At 42.4% G+C, this 25,312-nt stretch overlaps 1 protein-coding gene across 5 annotated transcripts in view; it reads right to left on the reverse strand.

Moving 5' to 3' along the window:
* Positions 1–216: 216 nt before the first annotated feature.
* PKP4 (plakophilin 4) overlaps positions 217–25,312 on the reverse strand; it is a 585,731-nt gene continuing 560,635 nt past the window's right edge. For all 5 annotated transcript variants that reach the window (XM_082260328.1, XM_082260327.1, XM_082260326.1 and 2 more), the window contains 5 exons: positions 24,330–24,414; positions 18,098–18,215; positions 14,425–14,556; positions 6,199–6,269; positions 217–1,217 (listed from right to left, as the gene is read on the reverse strand). In XM_082260328.1, coding sequence (XP_082116454.1) covers positions 969–1,217; positions 6,199–6,269; positions 14,425–14,556; positions 18,098–18,215; positions 24,330–24,414 — 655 coding nt within the window. In that variant the 3' untranslated portion in view covers positions 217–968. The remainder of the gene's footprint in view (positions 1,218–6,198; positions 6,270–14,424; positions 14,557–18,097; positions 18,216–24,329; positions 24,415–25,312) is intronic.

The following is a 25,312-nucleotide window of genomic DNA, read 5'->3' on the forward strand; positions in this document are numbered from 1 at the left end:
GAATATAGTTGGTCCTAATGAGCCTGAAAATAGCATAAATAGCAAAACGCATTAAAAAAAAAAAGAAAAAAAGAAATAGTAGCACTTATCGCAAAAAAAAAAAAAAAAAAAGATACCGTAAGACTCAAGTGCAGGTTAGAGAGTGAAATAAAGTATCTGACTGGCTACTCTTAAATGACACAAACATGACACACATGACAAGGAGCACACATGAACTAATTTTCTGTGGATGGTGTGTCCACATTTATTTGATCTTCCAATGTGCATAGAAAATGGCAGTGAGACCGTTATGAAATCGGCAGGGAATGGAGAGGAATGTAGAATACGCTCTACGATTCAGTGATGCTACGCTTAAAAATGTTAGCTCTTTAATATACTGATTTACATATCTCTGCTTTTCAGTGATTGCAAATGATACATGGCGTTACAAATGATGGCACCTGCAATCGGTAATGGCATGACTATTTACATGGGCGATAGGGAAATTTACAAGACAGGATAGCATACAAGGTCGACATTTAGTAACAGGGAAACAAAGAACGCATTCGCTTGATCCATAATTCTGTACAAACTAATTGTAACGAGACTTTATTCACATTAAAAAAAATATCAAGATTTTGATTTTACCATAGACATATTCCTCAAAAATCATTTTTGTCATCAATCTCATACCTTCACTCACATAGCTCGCACCATCACCAGACTAGCGCTACAAGCAAAGAGCTACACCCTAAAGAGCAAAAAAAAAAAAAAAAAATGAAAAATAAAAAAAAATAAAAAACCACCCTTGTTTAAATTTTGCCCATTCATGATTATCCTTCTGCAAAAAAAAATAACCGTGTACCAAGTTCCTTCCTATGTAATTCACTTTCTAATTCCATCTTTTAAAAAACAGCATAAGGCCATTCAAAAAAAAAAAAATAAAGTCAAGCATTACTGGTAGAGTCCATTGGGGGGCACTCTTCATATCACACCCAAGAGTCCGGAGAGCCTGGGTACTGTTCTGACCTGTATGAAGGCCTTCTAGTGGAGTAAAAATCCACATAGTTTGTGGTTGATTTTAGTCCATATTGCGCATTCTGATCAGAAGAGGATGTGAAGTGAACACGCTCATCAAAGTAGGGGTCTTCATAGCTGTGGGGGGACTGGAGATACAATCTGTAGGAGTCATAGTTTTTTCTGTTGGAGTCTTCAGGGCTATAATACAGCTGTTGTGGCTGGAGGACAAAGAAAGTGATAGGTTTAGAAATACAGATCTAATCTTGGGTGATTACAAAACAATAACACTCTATAATGTTCGGATTTGTTTTCTCAAAGGCCAGGTAAATAATTGTATAAGCTTGGTGAGCTGTACGTTATTCAAACCTTATGTCAAAGAAACACCTCAGGTATCATCCCCTCCATATTATACTTCAGAAAAACGTAGAGAGGAACATCACCCCCCCCCCCCCCCACTTGTATACATTTTTACAGTCATTCTCTGCTACTCCACTGTCCCAGGCTGCCACTGTCATCTTTCCTTCCTATGTCATCGGGAGTTGGGCCATCTCTTCTAGGTTCTTCAGTAGACCCCTGATGATGCACCACCAGGTCAGTCCTCCAGCCGCTTTGTGTCCCTGCTCATGCAGCCTTTTTTTATATATATGATATATAATAGGAAAATCCCAGGAGGCTGCACAAGGAACACAATTCCTGCCTAGATGAAAATGAAGGCAGGCCAGGCTACAGATAGAAGTGACAAATGTAAAAAAACTAACATTATTATTATTTTTATTATAGTATGTAGTGCTTCTTCCAGCCAGCAGGTGGAGCTGTTGGTTCTATTCAATGCCCTCTCCCCAACTACACGCTCAAAAAACATGTCTACAGAGATCAGTAGATTAAGATGAAATTAATACACATAAATAAATTACTCATGGTATTGAATCCTCCTTTATCTGATGGCTCAGTCCCAGGTTTCAAAGAGACAGTTTGCCTGGGTACAGTTGTGCCATCTCTTTAGCTAACTCATAGGCTATCTTCAAGTGTCCACAGAGGTTTACATATCACACTGTGGGAAGCTGGTAGCAGTTCAGTGTGACCCAAATTCAGGTGCTCAGAAGAAGCTCTGGACAACTTAGTTTAGTAGTGGCAGTTCAAACCCAGCATATTCACACTGCACTCCGCTAAGGCGCTAACAAAGAATACCATTCATGCACCATGTTTGAATGGCCCAAAGCTGCCTGCTTCTAAGCTAAGCAGGAGTTGGGAGAGGATTCACTAAGCACACGTGCAGATTAAACGTCCGCTAGGTGGTGCATTATTGTGAAATTCAGCCCAACCTGCAAATGGCAGGATGGAGAGGAAGTAGAGGCCAGCACTTTGTTCCTAAACATTTTCATCTGCAATGGGAGAACTTTCACCATTTCCAACAGGAGGAGCTATTGCATGTACTGTTCTTTGGATATAAACATTTTTTTCAGAACATCTTCCTGAAATTTGAATCTGCACTTTAAGACACTGTCTCAGCACAAGAATGTAGCAAATACAGTTTAAACTCCTGATCTGCATACTCGGTTTATCAGAAAATTATTGAAGCCATTGGATCGGGAAGACAGCCAGGCAACTAAAATTTTCTTCAACACACTGTGGTGTCAGCTTTCCCGGGCTTCTGTTGGTTAATTAGTTCCAGAGCTACTACAGGTTCACTTGAAATTCACAACACAATATCTAAATAGCTATACAACTAAGACATTGGATATGCAGATCAGGAGTTCAAACTGTAATTTGCTGCATTCTGAGACAGTACTGACACTGGAAACAGCCAAGTAAATAGCAATGGCTTTCTACATGTTTCTCCTCATCGATTGACAAAAAAGCAGATATGATGCTTAAAGTTGGCCATGCAGGTAGTGGTCTGTGATCAGTTTAAGTAGAAGAAATCGCTAAAAAGTGATAAACCATCAATTAAAATTTCGAACAATGTAGCAGATTCTGTATAGGTTGAAAATATGATCTATCAGAAATGATCAAATTGATCACTTGTTCGATCTATTTTAGAATCAGTTCCTTGACATACAGGTAGATATTCGTTTGATCACACGCATTAAACAAAATTCTACCATGGCGGATCAACCGCCCAGAGTTGATATCAATCAAGAACTCAATAAATTGATCAAATGGAGTCTAAGGTTTATGATTTTTATTCCATTTGATGTGTTTAATTGAATCAAATGATCAATTCAATGAACACAGCGATAGGTATTTGACCATCTTAACATTCTGCTGAAAAAGCTAAATAACTTCACAGCATTATCTTGGCTGTGTTAGCAGGGGGTCTTCTTTTTCAGAACAGGCAAATGTGGGTAAATATTTTTCAGATGTGGGGATAGCAGTGATTTTGCTGTGTTGAATAGTTCAGCACTGACCTTAGATCTATAAAGCATACATAAACACTGCAGCTTGCCACAGTTTTACAAAGTCACCACCAGGTGGCACCAATACAGCCCAGAATTTTGGATTTAGAACTGCAGATATGTTTTATATGGGGAATTCAAATAAATGTTTGATGAGCCATTCTTACTGCTTGTGTACTGAAATCTATAAGAATATTGATTCAGCATTCATGGGGAAGGTTCCCAGGGTAAACACCAGCCATGGCTTGTAAGTGCTTATCTTGGAGCAGCAGACTTTGTACTGAGGTCTGTTTAAACACCTATTGCTGATGGTTGAGGCTTTGGAGAGAGAAGTCTCATTAACAGTTACGTTCTGACTGGAGACAATGTAGGGTTATATCGCTCTTGCTGCACAGGAGAGACTGATCTCTGATAAACAGTTCAGAGACTGATCGCTACATAGACATCTGCAGCTGATCAGAAGAATTAGCTGATAAAACTATTCTATTCTGCATATTATTACTCCTAATCCTATAGAGACTGGGATTTACTGATCTGGAAATGTTGCAGGAGCTTCAGTTAAGACGATTTAAACAAACAGTACTTTATGGAGTTTTTAATCATTAAGCAACATTGGGAGTATAATGCAACAGCATTAAACAAAGTGGTTACTCTAGGGAAAGAACAAAGTAAAGTATTTCTGAAAGTTTTCCTCAACTGTTTGTTTTTGGTGATCAGCACTTAAAGATGACCTTGCAGAATGAGAACATAAAAAGACCTTTCCTTAGGAAAAATCCCTTCTGCATTTATTAGGACACTATAGAATTGCTGTTGTCTTTGTCTGTAATACATGGACTGCATTACCCGTGGACAGCGTTATTCTTTATCTGCCAATTTTATTTAGCTCACACTGTAGAGACAGATTATTGTCTGGTCTCAGACTGTCCTGGAATTCTGTTATCCCTAAAGAAATCGGTTATAAAAGAAAAGTAGTCCTACTTCTGAAAACAATAGCCGTTGTGATCATCACAAACCCAGAACAAGTAGGTTGCAAGTAAAGCTATAATTCCTGATCTTCATGTTTTTTTCCAGAACAGCGACTCACAAAGTGCTGAGGTCGGCGAATAATGTGTCAGTCAGGATTTTAGGCGGATAACAGTTGCCGTCCACATTTTTCTAAGACAAGTTATTGTGCAGGACAGAAAGGTATGAAGGTTTGCCTACACCCCTTGATCTGTAGAGCAGAAAGTCTGGGCTATCCAATTGGTTCTGCATTGAGATGTCAATTTGCAATTAACATTCACTGGGCACAGCAAGGCTCTTTCCATGACATGACAACATGTGTTTACATATTCCACTTACTATACTAAATGATGGAGCAGTGTAACAATTAGGGATCGACCGATTATCGGCAAAGCCGATATATTGAGGGCCGATATGCACTTTCCCCTATACATTGGAATTGGCCCCGAAGGTTACCGATATTTTGGGAAAGCGCATGTATCGGAGTGATGCCTGCAGCTAGAGGCATCACCCTGGTACCGATGTCCATAGCTGACGGTCGGCTGTCTTGTAATGACAACCGATGCGGCTAAGAAGGGGGCATCCCTCCCCCCTCCCGCGGCTTGCCCGGGAGACCTGGACAACCAGCCTGCACGGCCGCCGAAGACCTGATCAAAGCCGATTTCCGCTCTGATCGGGTCTTCATGCAAAAACTGGCGCCAGACAGCATTCAAAATAGCCAAACTTGGCGTTTTGAATGCTTTTAAGTGCAGAGGAGGGGTTTGGGGTCTTTTAGACCCCCATATCCCTCCACAAGAGTACCTGTCAAGAATTTTTTTCTTTTTTAAATGTATGCATTGGCCAAAATATTGGTATCAGCAACGAAAAACTGATATTGGTCTATCACTAGTAACAATATCTACATAATCTGCTCTGAATTGTATGTGGTGCTTTGGAGTTTCCCCGCTCAAGGAGAGCAGCATCGCTCTGAATATTACTAATGTACCATTGTGTGGAGTCCTTAATTTGTCAGTGGGGACAGACTGCATTTTTTATTTTGAATTGTGGACAGTAGCTTGCAGTCTCTGCCCGAGGCCTGCTCCAAACACATACCTAGAAATAAGGAAATGTGTGTGTGTGTATATATATATATATATATATATATATATATATATATATATATATATATATTTCTTTTTTTCAGGTATGCTTGAAGAATGGGAACACAAACATAGAATAGTATTTTCTCAAATTTTACTGAGTGGAAATACACTTTAAGCAACCATAAACTCCTAGACATTCCTCCATTTACATTAAACAGGGTGGATGGAGAAAACGTAATTGCTGGTTATTGTATTTTAGCATCCACAATGCCCATGGCTGTCTAAACACCTGATCAGTGACTACATCTAATAGGATGCAGTCACTGTTCGGCTGAGAATTTTCAAGCCAGCTCAGTTGATTTTTAAATCGACAATTGTCGAGCCATGTTGTACTGACATGACCACCTTACGGCTCAAATTCAGCAGGGATATGGCTAGCTTAAAAATGTTATTGCTACCTGTTTGGCAGTCATGTTGACCCTCAAACCCAGAACAAGAATGCAGAACAAATTCAGCATTAATGCTGGACTCAACCTACATGCATGTTCTGGTTTGTGATCTATAAAGTGCTGAGGACAAAGTATGCATATGAGGGGCAATGAGCATTTTTAGAGAGAACTCAGATGTAGATGAGTATTTGCCACATGACAGATTTACTTGAATTATGCAATATCGGACATTGTTTTATGGAAGATTCAGTCAAAAGTAAGGTATCTCACCTGCCGCCTGTTCTGCTCCCGTGCTGGTGATGAATAGGAACTGATGAACATAGGAGACTGCTTGCTGGACCCTGGAAAAAAAAACACACGTTTTATTCCCCTGGGCTATAGCTCTGCAGTGGTGTGCATTTTTCAAGTCCATTCATCATACACATGGAAATGCAGGTTGGCTTTTATCAGCAATAAAGAACTCTGCCTGGCACATCAAGAACAAACAGGAATATGTACAATTTAACTGTCACCAAACACAAGAGATTCTTAAATGGATGTTAGTTCACAGTGACTGAGCACTGCTCTCCCAGACAAAAGTGCTGGAGGATGCTAGGAATTCCAGAGAGCGATCGCTGAACACATGTATTATACATCTGGTAATGTCACAACTGATACCTGTAAGCACAGCCAGGTGGAGATGACATCTTTCATCTACACCGTGTAAACATGCTTCCACCAGGGGATGTCGAGGGGCAAATATGTGCTCTTCTCACATTCTTTTTTTTTTTTGGGTTGTAGTTGGGTAACATATGAGAGCTTTCAATTATAAAAGCTTACAATTATTACAGCTATTACATTACAATTCAATTATAAATGATTACACTGGACTATATGTAAAAATGTTAAAAATCCATCACAGATTCAGAGGCACCCAAGGGTCTGGATCAAAAAGCAGCAGCATTTTTATTGACATTTCTTTCTCATGACGGACAATAAAAATGCTGCGGCTTTGATCCATTTCCTCTGAAAGACCCGTGGGTGCCTTTGTACCGGTTTTGGATTTGAATTTCTTTGTGGGCGAGCACCTGGCATTTACAGAGCCAGTGGCTACCCTTGGGACTGTAAAAATTATACAGAGGTTATGAGGGACCCTGAAATATAATTCTTCCTTAACAGTAAAATGAACTATTGAAAGCATTTTTGCTACGGCTTTGTGATTTGGTAAGACAGACTTGTAATTTACATAATACACAGCTAGGAGAGTGACTTTTTATTTTACTTGACTACAGTTGAGTAATACAGCCTGGTCACCTCTCAGTCTGATTGGACATTAACCGTTTCAGTACCGGACACTTTCACTCCCTTACTGTCCAGGCCAATTTTCAGCTTTCAGCGCTGTCACAATTTGAATGACAATTACTCAGTCATGTAACACTGTACCCAAATTAAATTTTTATCATTTCTTTTGGAGACAGAACTTTCTTTTGATAGTATTCACTATGGGGCTTTTTATTTTTTTGCTAAAGGCCAAAAATCTTGAAAAAAACGATGCTGTACCCAAATAAAACTGATGTAATTTTTTCCCACAAATAGCTCTTTTGGTGGTATTTGATCACCTCGGTTTGTTTTTTTTGCACTATAAAGTAAAAAAACAGATAATTTTGAAAAGAAAATTTATTTATTACTTTCTGCTATAAAACGCATTCAATAAAAAAAAAAATGTAAAAAGAAAATCTAATTTTTTCATAAATTTAGATCAATATGTAATCTACATTTTTTTAGTAAAACAAAAATTCCAATAAGTGTAAATTGATTGGTTTACGTCAACGTTATAGCGTCTACAAACTATGGGATATATACTGGAATTTTGTAATTATTCTTTTACTAGTAATGGCGGCGATTAGCGACTTATAGTAGGACTGTGATATAGCTTCAGACAATCTGACACGAACCAGTGACACTTATACAGTGATCAATGCTAAAAATTTGCAATGTCACTGTACTGACACTAGCTGGGAAGGGGTTAAACATCTAGGGCATGTAAAGGGTTAAATGTGTGCCTAGATAGTGTTTGTGTTGCTTTTACTACGTTGAAGAGATGGATTCTAGTCCCTGCTTTGCAGAAACACAGAATCCATTACTTCCCCCCTGTCAGAACAGCGATCAGCCTAGTTTACACAGGCAGATCCCCGTTCTGTCTTGTTTACCAATGATCGGCAGGTGCTGGAGGACATCGAGTGCCAAGCATCCGCAAATCAGCTTCTGCTGTCAATATTTACAGCAGAAGCGGCGTGCGCACGCTCCCTGCAAGTGTAAGTGTGGGATTACATACATACACACACATATATATATATATATATATATATATATATATATATATATATATATATATATATACACACACACACACACACACACATACAGTGGGTACGGAAAGTATTCAGACCCCCTTAAATTTTTCACTCTTTGTTATATTGCAGCCATTTGCTAAAATAATTTAGGTCCATTCTTCTTCCTCATGAATGTACACATAGCACCCCATACTGACAGAAAAACACAGAATTGTTGACATTGTTGCAGATTTATTAAAGAAAAACTGAAATATCACATGGTCCTAAGTATTTAGACCCTTTGCTCAGTATTTAGTAGAAGCCCCCTTTTGATCTAATACAGCCAGGAGTCTTTTTGTGAAAGATGCAACAAGTCTTTCACACCTGGATTTGGGGATCCTCTGCCATTTCTCCTTGCAGATCCTCTCCAGTTCTGTCAGGTTGGATGGTAAACGTTGATGGACAGCCATTTTTAGGTCTCTCCAGAGTTGTTCAATTGGGTTTAAGTCAGGGCTCTGACTGGGCCATTCAAGAACAGTCACGGAGTTGTTGTGAAGCCACTCCTTTGTTATTTTAGCTGTGTGCTTAGGGTCATTGTCTTGTTGGAAGGTAAACCTTCGGCCCAGTCTGAGGTCCAGAGCACTCTGGAGAAGGTTTTTGTCCAGGATATCCCTGTACTTGGCCGCATTCATCTTTCCCTCGATTGCAACCAGTCGTCCTGTCCCTGCAGCTGAAAAACACCCCCACAGCATGATGCTGCCACCACCATGCTTCACTGTTGGGACTGTATTGGACAGGTGATGAGCAGTGCCTGGTTTTCTCCACACATACCGCTTAGAATTAAGGCCAAAAAGTTCTATTTTGGTCTCATCAGACCAGAGAATCTTATTTCTCACCATCTTGGAGTCCTTCAGGTGTTTTTTTTTAGCAAACTCCATGCGGGCTTTCATGTGTCTTACACTGAGGAGAGGCTTCCGTCGGGCCACTCTGCCATAAAGCCCCGACTGGTGGAGGGCTGCAGTGATGGTTGACTTTCTACAACTTTCTCCCATCTCCTGACTGCATCTCTGGAGCTCAGCCACAGTGATCTTTGGGTTCTTCTTTACCTCTCTCACCAAGGCTCTTCTCCCCCGATAGCTCAGTTTTTCCGGACGGCCAGCTCTAGGAAGGGTTCTGGTCGTCCCAAACGTCTTCCATTTGAGGATTATGGAGGCCACTGTGCTCTTAGGAACCTTAAGTGCAGCAGAAATCTTTTTGTAACCTTGGCCAGATCTGTGCCTTGCCACAATTCGGTCTCTGAGCTCTTCAGGCAGTTCCTTTGACCTCATGATTCTCATTTGCTCTGACATGCATTGTGATCTGGAAGGTCTTATATAGACAGGTGTGTGGCTTTCCTAATCAAGTCCAATCCGTATAATCAAACACAGCTGGACTCAAATTAAGGTGTAGAACCATCTCAAGGATGATCAGAAGAAATGGAAAGCACCTGAGTTAAATATATGAATGTCACAGCAAAGGGTCTGAATACTTAGGACCATGTGATATTTCAGTTTTTCTTTTTTAATAAATCTGCAACAATGTCAACAATTCTGTGTTTTTCTGTCAGTATGGGGTGCTATGTGTACATTCACGAGGAAGAAGAATGAACCTAAATGATTTTAGCAAATGGCTGCAATATAACAAAGAGTGAAAAATTTAAGCGGGTCTGAATACTTTCCGTACCCACTGTACATATATACATGCCCTGATGCACAGCTGTTGCCCTGTAGAAGTAAAACTGCTATAGGGTTTTCAGCAAGTGGTTCAATTTGGTTATTATATTTTGCAAATAGAATTTCTTTATAAATTCAGGCCAAAATGTATTCGGACACATTTCTTTAGTAAAGTAACCAATATCAGTGTATAATATTTAATCAGTAGGAAAGTCCACAAACTATGGTATAAACACTATATTGGCAAAAGTAATGGGACGCCTGAAATTTACACGTACATGAACTTTAATGGCATCCCAGTCTTTGTCCGTAGGGTTCAATATGGAGTTGGCCCACCCTTTTCAGCTATAACAGCTTCAACTCTTCTGGGAAGGCTGTCCACAAGGTTTAGGAGTGTATCTATGGGAATGTTTGACCATTCTTCCAGAAGCGCATTAGTGAGTTCAGGCACCGATGTGGACGAGAAGGCCGGGTCGCAGTCTCAGGACTCTGTGCAGGCCAGTCCGATTCCTTCACCCCAAACACGCTCATCCATGTCTTTATGGACCTTGCTTTGTGCACTGGTGTGCAGTCATGTTGGAACAGGAAGGGACCATCCCCAAACTGTTTTCACAAGGTTGGGAGCATGAAATTGTCCAACACGTCTTAGTATGCTGAAGACTTAAGTGTTCCCTTCACTGGAACTAAGGGGCCAAGCCCAACCCCTGAAAAAAACCCCACATCCTAATCCATTCTCCACCAAATGATTTGGACCAGTGCACAAAGCAAGGTCCATAAAGACAGGGATGAGCAAGTTTGTGGTGGAGGAACTTGACTGGACTGCACAGAGTCCTGACCTCAACCTGACAGAACACCTTTGGGATGAATAAGAGCGGAGACTGCAAGCCAGACTTTCTTGTCCAACATCAATGCCTGACCTCACAAATGCGTTTCTGGAAGAAGGTCAAACATTCCCATAGACACACTGCTAAACTTGTGGACAGCCTTCCCAGAAGAGTTTGAAGCGGTTATAGCGGGAAAGGGTGGGCCAACTCCATACTGAACCCTACGGATTAAAATTCATGTGCGTGTAAAGGAAGGGGTCCCAATACTTTTGGCAATATAGTGTATGTTTGAAAATCGATCAATCCTCATTTTTTGAAACCCTAAAATGCCAGGACAGTAAAAATGCCCCCTAAAATGACCCTGTTTTGTAAAGTAGACTGAGGTATTTTGCAAGAGGCATGGTGAGTTTTTTAAGTTATTATTTTGTCACAGTTAACATGTTACGGTAGTACTGCTGAAGTGACCACATATGTCAGCAAGCAGTGTTCATGAAGTGCCAGCATTCGACAGGCAGGCAGTGATTTTAAGGTGACTGTGTGTGTGACAGGTAGGAAGAGTTCCTGAGGGGATAGTGTGTGTGACAGGCAGGCAGAGTTTCTGAGGTGACAGTGTGCGATAGGCAGGCAGAGTTCCTAAGGTGACAGTGTGTGACAGGCAGGCAGAGTTTCTGAGGTGACAGTGTGCGACAGGCAGGCAGAGTTTCTGAGGCGACAGTGTGCGACAGGCAGGCAGTTTCTGAGGCGACAGTGTGCGACAGGCAGGCAGTTTCTGAGGCGACAGTGTGCGACAGGCAGGCAGTTTCTGAGGTGACAGTGTGCGACAGGCAGGCAGTTTCTGAGGTGACAGTGTGCGACAGGCAGAGTTCCTGAGTTGACAGTGTGTGATAGGCAGGCAGAGTTCCTGAGGTGACAGTGTGTGACAGGCAGGCAGAGATCCTGAGGTGACAGTGTGTGACAGGCAGGCAGTTGCTGAGGTGACAGTGTGTGACAGGCAGGCAGTTGCTGAGGTGACAGTGTGTGACAGGCAGGCAGTTGCTGAGGTGACAGTGTGTGACAGGCAGAGTTCCTGAGGTGACAGTGTGCGATAGGCAGGCAGAGTTCCTGAGGTGACAATGTGTGACAGGCAGGCAGAGTTCCTGAGGTGACAATGTGTGACAGGCAGGCAGAGTTCCTGAGGCGACAATGTGTGACAGGCAGGCAGAGTTCCTGAGGTGACAGTGTGTGGGATAGACAAGCAGTGTTCCTGAGATGACAGTGTGTTGCCAGCAGGCAGCGTTCCTAAGGTGACAGCGTGTGACAGACAGGCAGGCAGTGTTCCAAAGGGACGTGTGTGTTTTAAGCAGGAAGTATTGCCAAGATGATACTGAGTGATAAGTAAGCAGTGTTCTCGAGGTGGCAGTATTCCTGAGATGCCAGTGTGTGTAATAAGCAGGCGATGCTCCTTAGGCGACAGTGTGTTGGAAGCAGGCAGTTTTCCTGAGGTAACAGTGTGACAGGCAAGCAGTGCGTCTGAGGAACAATTCCTAGGTAGACATTGTACCTAATGCTATGGGGAGTCTCAGACAAAATGCCTGCACTTCTAGTGGAAAAAGGCTACATAACCAAGTGTTTCAGTGACATTATTAGTTGCAAGTGAAACAAAATGCTACATAGAAATAGCTCTTACATTATGAATCTAATCACTGTCAAGAATTGGTTGCTTGATGAAAATGAGTATTTTCGCCCTGCAAAGTCACAGGTTGAATCTGATTATATACTCTGAATGACAATATAGGTGCGGTTACAAATGAGTTCTCTTCTGAAAGTTAATGGCACAGACACCCCTGCTCCTCCCAGGGGGCCGTTCTTTCTAATGAACTCTTACAGACTAAGCTTTGGTGGGAAGGATAGAAAAACCGAGACGACGCAGACAGCTGCTCTACTCCAGTATAATCTGACAACTGTCACAATTCATTACTTATGAGAGGCGTAATAAATTGCTTTCAATTCATTCCGTATTCCCACAGTGTTTACAATAAAGGGGTATCAGGATTCTCATTAAACTGTATGCCTTTGAATCTCATGCCATTATATAATAGCCCTTGCTTTCTCTGTGGAAATAAACTAGACTGTAAGCTCTTAAAGCCCAACTCTAGCCAAAGCGTTCAACTTTTAGGAACCAGGTTTTTGTAATCGGCTGCAACAGTAAATACTCACAGAGAGTTAAAACTTCTCCGCTTAAGTTTCATGTTAAAGCATAAAAAAGTCTATGGGATGGACAGACACTTTAAACTCTGACTTATTAAGAAATACTGCCCCTCCCCCTCCTCTTGGCATATTGTATCATCACAGTGTTATACTGACCCTAAAGTGTATCTAAACCCAAAACCATTATAATGCAGCTTACTAATCCTTGGTGTAGTGGCTGCATTTGTTTTCTTTTTACCAAGTTTCTTTTGCAGTATCTAAGCTGTGCAATGATATTGCAGAGGTCTCCTATCTCCTCTTTGGCATTCCCTCAGCGTTGTCATCTCCATCTCTCCTCCAGGTGCCCCCTTTAGGCATGCTCTAGATCCGGGCTGTGTGCCTCCAGAGACAGACACAGCACTGGTAAACCCTACCCCCTCTCAATCCTCACAGGAATTTGGCTAACAGCAGCAGGAGTCTATGACTACAGTTGCTCTTAGTGTCTCCTGTGAGACCAGGGAGAGAGAGAGTGGTGCTGCAGCTGGGACTGCTCTGGCTCATGATAGGAAAGGAGACAGGGGTGGGCGTGTGTGTGTGGAGGGGTCACAAAAAAAAAAGGCACATTAGAAGTGAGTGCCCATCACAATGAACTCTGCAAAACAAAATGAACAAACAGCATGTTTGGGGGATACTGCTAGGGGAAAAAAACGTATGGGCAGTCTTTGCTTACCTCCCTAAAAATATTGGCTGCCTTTCTGTCTCACTGATCCATTGGCTTCAATAGCTTGCAAGTCAATGACGCAAAACAAAGAATGCAGTCTAGGGGCCAATTTGGTGGCATTCGTATTCTGAAATCAGAAAGTATGAAGCCAGATACTGCCTGCCAGCATACATTTCCAGAGGTAGGTCAGCAATGGCAGTGTCCAATGTCTAAGCCTTACAAAGCTGAAACTCTAGTGATCTAGATTACACATTAAACCAAAACCTATAATTACAGAGTACAGAAGAAAGAGCTAAGCTTGCAGTGGAGAGCAGGGAAGTGCTGCTGCCAAGAGAATGACATGAAGCACTCAAGTACCTCTGCTGTGATCTTTGAGGATGCATTGATCCACAGTGCCTGCCTTTACAGAGGTCAGACAGGGTTTGTATTAAAGCACACGTACGGTTGTTAAGAACATGTCATCACTTGATGATAGTCTGGCCAAAGGTTGACTCCGAGTTGTCCTGGACAGTATTCCCCATAAACCACATTTTTTGAAACTGCTTGTAAATATGAAATGTCTTTCTCTATATGTATATTTTGTTTGCACACAGCACAATATATATGAAGTTAAAGAGAATTTTTACCATAGAAAAAGCAGTATAGTGCTCCAATCCGAAAGTCGTTTCAGTTAACCCTATGACGACTCCTGATTGGTTGCTACAGCAGGACTTACAGTCCACACTATCAGATTTGCGTAAAGACAGCAAGGGTTCCCTTACCACTGTAAATGTCCTTGTGAACGAGGGACTCTCCTTGGCTGTTGTAGTATTGCATAGAGGGCTGTGTTCTCTCATAGCTGGAGTGTGGCTCCCGGATGCCTAGCAGCGCTGGTGAGGATGATGTGCTGCCCACTGTACCGTGACAAAAAGAAGCATTATTAATACTGGAATTATCACAGCTTATCAAGCACAATGAATGACTGCCTCAGAAGCAATCCTATACATAGCCTGTATATTACAGAGGCAGGAGTATGAGGAGGGAGGAAGGGAGATATGTGTGGTCTGTATATACATGGAAAGCCTAAGCGTAGGGAATAGAATGATCACTGAATTCATAACCTGACTTTTTACTTGGACCTGATTTCAGTGCTAAGCCCTGATATCTGCTCATTTCCTGGTACAATAGGAGGGGGGCTCCCGTTTTTAGACACTGTGGTACTTTTATTGGTCTGAAAAAGAGCAGTTGCCAAACTAAACCTCACATCAGGCTCCCTGTAACCCAAGTGAAACTAGAGTACTTATGTATAGGCTTTCCAGCAAACAGAAGTATTTTGTGGTGTTAAGTGACCCATTGGCCAAAGAAAATTGGATGTAAATGCAAAAGCCAACTGCACACAGTGCGCTGTATGCATGGTTTTTGGTTCCCTGCGGTGCACTGGGAAGCTCATCCAAATGAAGAGGGTGCTCTAATAGGTTTGTGTATTTAACGCGCTGCAACAAACCAGCCTGGTGTAAATGGGCCCTTACTATTTATGACGACTGACGAGTTCACTTTAAGCCTTCCTACAATGATAACTTAAAGACAAAAAATACCCAAGTTTAACATATATTGATTTTGCAAAATCTGCATATGATCATTTTTTGTGAAACTGTACACCTAATAAAATGCAGACAAAAAATGTTAAGGTCTTATTTGCAAAATGTTGTATTTTGCCTGCTGTTCTATATTGTTTTTGTGAAAGACGCAATTTTAAGGAAGCCTTTGATGGGAGAAATATATAGCCTGCAAAAGGCGGATCTCCTGAAGATGCTAGCAGTCTGTCAGTCAGCAAGATCAATCTCCATATTTATTTCAGTACAGATTACTTTAAAGCAACTCTGGGCCAAAACCTTTGAAGTGGAACTAGATCTTTAAAAAAAAAAAAACATTTGCAATCATGAAGTTTTATTGCAGAACAGGCATACTATGTGTCACCTTCTGCAATACAGGCTGCTTACCTTCCTATTTTAAGAGTCTTCAAAACATACATTAAGCTGCACATGCACAGCTCAGTGTACAATGCCTGTATCTGCCAGGATGAATTAACTCCAGTGGGCATGAACAGAAGGTTACATCATCCTTGGCTGGCCAATTAAGATGCGGAACCTGGAAGCAGGCGAGGGAGTTTGTGGATGTTACATCGCTTGAGAGGAGGCAAGTTTAGTTGCACTTTAAAGATAACATGTCAGGTCTTGAAAGACTAAAATCACAGTTCCCCTGCAATAGAGGACCGAATATTACTCATATCAATCGTGATTTTTTTTTTTCCTCTGAGCCTTATCTCATTGCTGCAGTGATGGCGGTCGGAACCAACACACAATGGGTGATATAGGCATTTGACACTCTCAGATGCGTAGAATGCCAAAAAGACTGACGGGGTGAGCAGGTTAGGCACTGAGAGAGGACGGTCAGCTGTTTTAAACACAGCTCTCAATGATCATTTCACAAGTCCCTCCCCCCACAGTTAGAAAACACTCCCCTAGGCTCACAATTAACCATTTGATAACCCCTAGGGTAACCCCTCCCCTGCCAATGTCATTATTACAGTAACAGTCCCAGTAAAAATCACAGATCGCCGCCATTACTAGTAAAAAAAATGAATAAAAAAGACAAATCTTTCCCCTAGTTTGTAGATGCGATAACTTTTGCGCAAAGCACTCAAAATACGCTTATTGCGATTTTTTTTACCAAAAATATGTAGCAAAATACAAATTGGCCTGAAAGGATGAAAAATTTTGTTTTTTTTATTTTTTGGGGGGAATTTTATATAGCATAATGAAAAAAATTGTTTTTTTTTTTTCAGAATTCTCACACTTTTTTTGTTTATAGCTCAAAAATAAAAATTGCAACAGGTGAACAAATACCACAAAAGAAAGCTCTATTTGTGGGAAAAAAAGGACATCAATTTTATTTCGGTACAGGGTAGCATGACCGCGCAATTGTCCGTTAAATTAACGCAGTGGCGAATCGCAAAAAATGGCCTAGTCATTGGGGGGGGGGGGGGGGAATCCTTTCCGGACCAGAACTGGTTAAATGAGTTGTAAAGTCTCAAGGTTTTTCACAATGCATTCTCGTCCTCTATTCTATTGGATAGATTGATTCCTACTGCTCTCAATCAAATCCCGTGCAGCAGCGGGACTCATGGCTGCCCCCATGGAAAGCGGCTCTCCGTGGAGGGCACCCGATGAAGAGGAGAAGCCAGAAGCGCCGCTGAGGCAACCCAGAAAAGGAGGTTCAATTAGGTTCGATGCTGCTCTGTGCAAAACCCTTACACAGAGCAGGTAAGTATAACATGTTCGCTAAAAAAAAAAAAAAAAAAAAAAACCTTTTCAATCACTTTAAGGGCTTGCAAAGTGTCAACTATGGAAAATTTTGTTTACATAATTTATTTTGTCGCTGTTTCACAGATACACACAATTTTAACAAGTTGAGTATCTATTTACTCAGCATAATTTCAGCTTTTCATATTTTACCATAAATTGGGTAACATACTGCGCATTTGTGTGTATTAAAACATTGAAATTAATACATTTTTTTTTCAGTCTCTGCTTTCAGAAAAAAAAAAAAGATAGGCCTGAAGGTTACTTAACCACCAAAAATTAAAATAATTTTTTAAACGTGTTTGAAAAAAATCACTAAAGTGGCTCATTCAGTGAATATATTCACCATGGAAATAAATCAAGGTAGATTTTGATTGTCCAGGAAAAGGATGGGGTATGCTCCTGGTACTCATTAGAACTAAATAAGTGACTTGGATTAGCCTTCAGCTTTACAGAACAAGTCCAGTTGAATGTGAATACCAAGAACTGGATAAATGAGACCCTTCATGGACACATTGAAAAAAAAAAAAAAAAAATATATATATATATATATATTTCATATACTGCTAATGCGCCCTTTGATATACAGGATTCGCTTTATAAATCTATGTAAAAACCTGAAATGGGACAGTCAGAAAAAGTATAAAGACAGATTTAAAAACAAGCAAAATAAACACATTAGAGAAAGCAAATTAGATGACCCGAGTGTTCTAATTCTGTACGTTTCCATACTAAATGAAAGCGGGTACATCGTGCAGAACGCTTACCCAGACAACAGTCTGGGTAAGCGTTCAGGTAAAGCTGTGCCCTAGGCACACAGTGATTATTTTAGTAATACATCTTAGCATGCAAAGCTTAGTTTGCTGTCAAACTGTCTCCATGTCTGCAAAATCACATTAATGGAAAAGAAAGAGTCTGAAGCTGCAGGGACCGGAATCAGACAGTCTTGTCTAAATCAGCACGTATTAAAAGAGCAGCAGCAACTCCATGACAGATGCATGGTCCCAGCGAAGGCTTTGTGCTGTGTCAGGATATGCTTGTGCATTTTAGCTATGCAAAGATTTTACCTTGTATCATGTGATTCGTTCCTTACCTGACTGGATTATGGGTGACATCTGCTGATTAGTGGTCGATAAAGACGGGTGGGATTTGAATCGGTCACGCTCTAACGTGGAGACCGGGGTGATAAAATGAGACTGATTCCAGCCATCCTGCAAAGAAAAACTTAGTAAACCACCACAATTAAATTATATACATTATGTGGCAGAGCTCTGAAGAACATTCACAACTGTGTATATAACGTCCCCACAGCTGTGCAGAAATTGAGAGGTTTGACATTTGCGCAAGTTTTATGTCCCATCTATTACTGTATGTCTGCTGCAAATGTAGGAAAACGAGGGCCGCAAGGAAAAAAAGGTAGATTTTATTTTGATGAATCTACTAGACAGCAAGACAGTTTTGTGCAAAAAATATTGATCCCTACTATCACATTTATTTTAAACATCTTCTGTTCTGACTGCCTATTTAAAATCCCTTTGACATTACTAAAAATGTATGTACAGTGTTCCTTTAAATATAAGTAAATCTGATTATACATTATTAAAATTTAGTCGTACAATCCAATTTAGAACCTGGTGATGGTGCAAGAACCTGCCTAACTGGGAGAAAATCAAACAGATTGTTTAGGTAGGCTACCTCCAGTGGTGACGTACACCACTTAAAATGCACAACTAACCCTTTCATAAGTATTAGTGCTTTAGGTCTATAACCAAAGTAACCCAGGTTAGAAGGAATTAAAGCAAACCTGTGATTAAATATATTACATACATAATCTTTACAAGCAGTAAATGAACTTTGAAAGAAACACTCACTAAGCTCTGTAGTGGCACTGTAATTCATCCTTAAATATCACAACAGTAACTCTAAAGTGACATTTCAGTACATTTCTAAACAATTGCTATCAGGTGGTGTTTGTTTACATTAGTAGGCTCAGGCTGGCTGTCTGCTAAGAGAAATTCAGCTGAGATGTCCATGCCTGTGTTGTAAAATTTCGGGATGAATTTCTTCACAGGTCCTTCAGCTACAGAGGTCAGTAAGGGTGTTTCGTAAAGGTCATGTATTGATGGTTAAAGTATAACTAAAAGGTAAAAAATGTTTTTTGCAATTTGGATAGAGTAAGGGAGGGTTCGTTTTCTTTTTGTCATCTGTGTCCTATTGGGGCGATTTCCCTTCACTTTCTATCCTATAGCAAAAACAGGAAGTGCAAGGAAATTCCTCCAAAGTGAGGGGAATCCCTAGCTGTCACCAGAATTATTGTCCCCATTGGAAACTTTCCCCCTTATTCTTGTTTTGGTGACAACCCAAAGTCTGGGATTTTCTTTCACTTTCGCTCTTAGTAAGAATGGTAAAGAGGACAAATAGAGAGGGTGAATACACCGAATGGAAGCAGAGACAGCAGTTAAAACCTGACAAGTATTGTAATCCCTCTCTGCTCTATCGAAAACAGAAAACATTTTTTTGCCTAGTTATACTTTTAGAAAGTGTGCAGGGCTCTCTGCCCCATTATTACCATCATCCTCAGTCTTTTGAAATAGAACTCTCCTATGTCTCTATGGGATGACGGTACTGTTTTATTTAAATAGTTGGAGCACCAAACGAGTTAGTTGATGGGCATTAAAAATGAGACTTGTATAACTAATATGTTTGTGATCTTCACATCTAACACACTCTGTACTGAAGTTCCACGATTCATGTATGTTGTTGCTCTGTACTGTTAGTGATCCCTGTATAAATTGTCTCTTTTTACATACCTCTTAATAAAGGAAAAAAAAAAAAGAGAATATTTGGATGTAAATAACCTGGCTATAGGTCAATTTTAAAGTATTTTTTCTTTTCTTGTCAGAATTTTAATTTACAAGGATTGAACAATGTGGCCCTCCTTTCTTTCTACTTCTTCACAGTGAGCAGCACGGAGAGGATACATTTAATACCAGTGTTATGGTTTTTATGTGATCTAAGTAAAATCAATGCAGTTAGGCTGTGAACATGGTTGCATGACTTAGCCTGGTCCCTGCAAAGAATACTGTGCACATAAACTTTTCAGCCCACTTGCCCAGTAATATTATGGGTACACAAGCGCTCGAACCGGTATAACTTGGGTAGTGCAGATCTGTGTCCTGGTCAGGGCCGGCGCTACCATTAGGCAGGTTAGGCAGCCGCCTAGGGCGCACTGCCATCTAGGGCGCCTGACCACTGGTTTGCCAACTTAGTCTCAGCCTCCCTCTCTGAGTCCCGCCGCTGCCTGTGCTGTGTAGCCGCTCTGATCACTGAGTGAAGGGGCGCTGCGGCAGCACTGAAGGACCGAACTGACATCTGAGTCCTGACACAGCACTTATAGACTCAGTGAAAGAACAGAGGCTGCCTGTGCCTGTATGATCAGGTAAGTTGATGGGGGAGGGTGCTCTGACAGTGTACGTTTCTCTGTAGATGAGACAGGTCCTCCCTAGTCCTGGGCTCTCATGGAAGGAGAGGGTGGGGGTGGGGGTGGGATTAGGTGTCCGCATTCTCCTACCATGCAAAGAATCGGGGGGCGGGCCGCTCGTGCAGGGGGTGTCACATCCAGGAGAAGGTCAGAAGGTGGAGAGAGAGAGCTCTACAGAACAGCCGATCTCAGTACATGCTCCTCCCCCCCCACCCCCCAGCAGTCCAGTTTCCTGTCTGTCCTGGCAGATGAATGACATGCGATCGGTTCCCCCATCCACCCCACACACACAGACTCTTTTCCCTGAGGAGAGGACAGAGACAGTGGACAGCATAGGGAGCCGTGCATAGCAAGCCCCGCCCCCTCCCCTGCAGCCCTGATCTCCCATACGTTCTGTCCGTGACCCCAGCTGGGAGAATCTGGGGATGATCTGGTGTGTGGATGGATCTGAGTGCAAATCCTATGGGTAAAAGAATATTCCCAGACTCCCATACATTACACAACACACACTGCTATGAAAGGGACTGGGAGGTAGCAGATTGAAATGTAGAGCATAGAGCAGCTCTACATCCCAGCTGCCTGAGCCCAGAGGAGAGCAGTCTGGGGTCATAATTGTGAGTAGCAGACATATTTACCCCCCTCTCTCTCACACTTACCCCCTCTTTCTGTCTCCTCTCTCTCACCTCATCCCTCTCTTTCTCATCCCCTCCCTCTCTTTCATATCCCCTCTCTCTCCCTCCCTCTCTCATTTCTCTCATCCCTCTCTCATCCTCTCTCTCTCTCACACCCCCTCCCTCTCTTTCTCATCCTCTCTCTCTTTCATATCCCCTCTCACCCACCTCTCTCTCACACCCCCTCCCTTTTTCTCATCCCCCTCTCTCTTTCATATCCCCTCTCACCCCCCTCTCTCATTTCTCTGATCCCCATCTCTCAGCACCTCTCTCATTCCCCCGCTCTCATATCCTCTCTCTCCCCTTCCCTTTTCTCACCCCCCCCCCCCATCCTTCATCTCTCTCCTACTTTCCCATCTCCCCCATCTCTCTTTCCCACCTATTCCTATCTCTCCTCCTGCTTTTCCTTCTTCCCCCTTCTGTAGGAGTTTATGTATTATTTCAGGTTCTCAGTAAAAATCACGTTCTGTCAGTAGATTTTCCATGTTTTATCGGTGTAAAAAAAAAAAGTTGTGGCAACCCTGTCACGAAGGTGCTGATAGGAACCAAACAGCTGCATAAGGCAAGTAACCCATCAGTCATGTAACCAGCAGGCTTCCTTTAGTGCCGGTTCACATTTGTGCGGCTGCGGCGATCGCATGTAATTCGGAGCGCACTGCTCCTTCATTACATGCGATCGGCTGTGGGGTGCGAGTTCAGCCATACACTTTGTATGGCTAAATTCGCACTGCACCTGCAGCAAACACGCACAGGACCCTTTTTTTCAGCCGCATCAGGATCGGATCGCACAGTGGTTCACACTTGTGCGATCCGATCCTGTGCGAACTGTCAGATCTCACTGCGATATGCGATCAAACTGGGGGTGTCGTTAACATTTAATTGACACCCCCAGCGTATCGCATATGGCAGTGTGAACTGCCAGGGGTGCGTTTGCCATGCGGGAACAGGCTGCGAATTCGCAGTGTTCCCGCATCGCACAAGTGTGACCCGGGACTTAGCCCCTGAAAACCACACCCCATACTAGCTGCAGTACGCGCTGAACATTTTTCTCTGGCATTAGGGCCAAAATTTGGATCTTGTACATAGGCCCACTGCTTTCATAAAACACCCTGGTTGCATATAAAGATTGCTCCTGCACAGCAGTCATCTTTAAACATGGAAGTGCTTCTACAGAAAGAATCCCGGGACTTTCTTAAAGGCTATGCTGCAGTAGATTGTTAAATGCCCCCTCTATGCAGCTGAGCTGCAACAACCAAACGATCAGGCTCACAAAGGTTCCCGAAGGCATGGTAGGGAAGCTTTCTTGGATGGCTGTCACCTTTGAACCTGTCAGGTGTTTGGTGACTTTCCAGCAATACCAATGTGAATCTCTGTGAGCCTAAGCTGCAGTCAAGAATTGGGGCCCTTCTGTGCAGCTGAGCTGATATGTGGAGGATGGCTGCCACAAACGCATGTGGGCAGTGCAATATGTAGGTGGGGCTTTGTGTTAGTGTGGCTTGAGTGTGGGAGGGAACACAGGGGACCCCATGATCTCCTATTGCCCGGGGGCCCCATGAGTTGTCAGTCCACCACTGAGTGTTTATTATCTGCATCCTCCCATCTACAGGACGGTACCAAGTCACTACAGGTCCTCTTATATCATTGACTACGGGGCTCACCCACTGCATGGTGACAGACAGTTCACAGTCTGTGACCTGTCCGTCTCTCAGAGACTCTCTGGTGCCAGTCCAGAGCTTTAGAAGCAGTGACCGTCCGTCCCTGGTCCCTCCCATGATCCATGTGAAGACCAGTTACTATAGACCAGTGGTTCTCAATTCCGGTCCTCGGGACCCACTAACAGGCCAGATTTTAAGTATTACCTTGGGGGATGCAGACTAGAATACTGCAATCACTGAGCAGCAAATGAGATCACCTGTGATGTAATTTAGTTATCTTGCAAACCTGGCCTGTTGGTGGGTCCCGAGGACCGGAGTTGAGAACCACTGCTATAGACAGCCAGCTATGCTCTGTCCTTCTCCCCTCCCCTTTATCAAGCAGCAGAACAGACTCACATATCTGATGAATGGAGCTCAGGGGGGTCGGTACCTGGAGGTGTGTGTGAGACAGAGCTGGAGAAGCATGGCTGCCTAACTTTCCTTGTGCCAGGAGAGAGAACCATTGGCAGCAGAGCAGAGCCCTGGTGGTAAGTGAATAATGAAAAACACATTGAGATTCTTTAACTAACTCTATAGTGTGTATACATATGACTTATATGTGTGATCTCTCAAATATGTAATGTATCTCCCCCCCTCCTCTCCCTCTCCCCCCCTCCTCCTCTCCCTCTCCCCCCCTCCTCCTCTCCCTCTCCCCCCCTCCTCCTCTCCCTCTCCCCCCCTCCTCTCCCCTCTTCCTCCTCCTCCTCCTCCTCCTCCTCTCCCTCCTCCTCCCCCTCTCCATCTCCCTCCCCCTCTCCTCCTCCTCTCCCCCCCTCCTCCTCCTCTTGCCCCCTCATCCTCTGCCTCCTTCTCCTCCCCCCCCCGCTACCCAAAGCTCCATCCCCACCACCTCTATCATATTCATGGGCAATGTGAAGGGGGTGGGGTCAGGGGCGGAGCCAAAATAAGGTTTCGCCTAGGGTGTCAAAAATCCTTGCACCGGCCCTGGTCCTGGTACAGAAATAAACTACAAACAATGGCATAGATCTTCCCTTAGGGGGTCACTGATTACTTTTTATTTATTTCCCTTGCTACTGCACATCTCATGTCATTAACAGCTTCCTGGTTTAGCAGTGCTATTAGCTCGTAGTGATCTGATATAACAAAGCCTGGCTTCACAAACATTGGCGCCTGTTGAAGACTATACAGAGTAGGAATTTTCAGAAGCAAAAACTATAAACTGTATGTGACGGGTGCAGCAAGCAGCATTTCAGAGCTAAGGGGCCAGTACCTGCTGACCACATACTGTCATGTCATCTTATGTCCTCTCCATTCCCATGATTTGGGTGTGTTGCAATTGTTTGGATCTCATGTGCAGCAATACTGACACTTAACAGAAAAAAAATCATTCACATTATATAATGATATTTCTCAGTGTGTAGCCAACTGAAACCATCTGGCAACACAACATGAACTTTAGAACACACGAAAGTGTAATAACACAAAGTAGAATGTGAATTTATTTTGTGACACAAGTACCTTTTTATAAATGCTGCGGAGGTCCCGATACAGCCACAATGTATTTAACACCTGGGCTGCTGCTTTCACCACTTTCAAAGAAGATCTGTAAGAAAAAAAAAAAAAAAAGACAGATTATTTAAAAAGCCCATAACAGTAAATATAGGGCTTCATTTATTACGTGTGGAAAGAAAAAAAAAAAAAAAGACGCAGCCTCCAATGCCATTCACATGTTTAATCAGTTTCAGACTTCCAGCTGACACTTAAAAGTAGTACAAAAATCAGTTAATACTCAATTGCATGCCAAGGGGAAGGTTGAATGAGGGATTGGGAGAGGGAGCAAGACACAAACCATGTGCCTGAAATGTACAGTGAGGTTGCAGAAATATTAGTCACTATATCATCCTTTCTCAACCTTTTCAACACAGAGGATCCCATGATATAACTTTCAAGTCTCAGGTAACCCCTGCTAAAAATTACATCTACTATATCTACTCATGATACATTAGCGTCATAGTAAATGGGTATTATGCGCCTTACACATGTGGTCATTGGGAAGAATTACCCTCTTATAGATTGCTAAAAAGATCAAGTGTCAGTGGGAACTTAGGAAAAGCAGGAATTGCTATTTGCTAAAGCCGTCTCGGCTGGGAAAAAACAGTGATTATTGCTAGCAGCTAATTGACATAATTGCAAGCGAAACCAGCAGGCTGGTTGTAGCCAAGTTCATCGATCAACTTGGTACATTCAGCCTGCACACCGATGGTTCAAATCTCGGCTGGTTCCTGCTGAACCGGCAAAGATTCAAGGCCAGCCTTAGTTCCCTGTCAGGGTGATGCTTAGGCTTCAATGCTTTCAGAGTCTCTGACAGTGAACAAGTATAAACATAAGTTCTTCTAACACTCAGTCATGGCAGGCTGGTTCAGAGTTTGCGATTCAAAACCTACTGAAGTCAGACTTAACCACACCTCTAGCATTTTCAAGGGAAGGCCAGCAATAGAATT

The sequence above is a fragment of the Pelophylax lessonae genome (assembly GCF_965119305.1).
Source record: "Pelophylax lessonae genome assembly, chromosome: 6".
In the NCBI taxonomy this organism is placed as follows: Eukaryota; Metazoa; Chordata; class Amphibia; order Anura; family Ranidae; genus Pelophylax; species Pelophylax lessonae.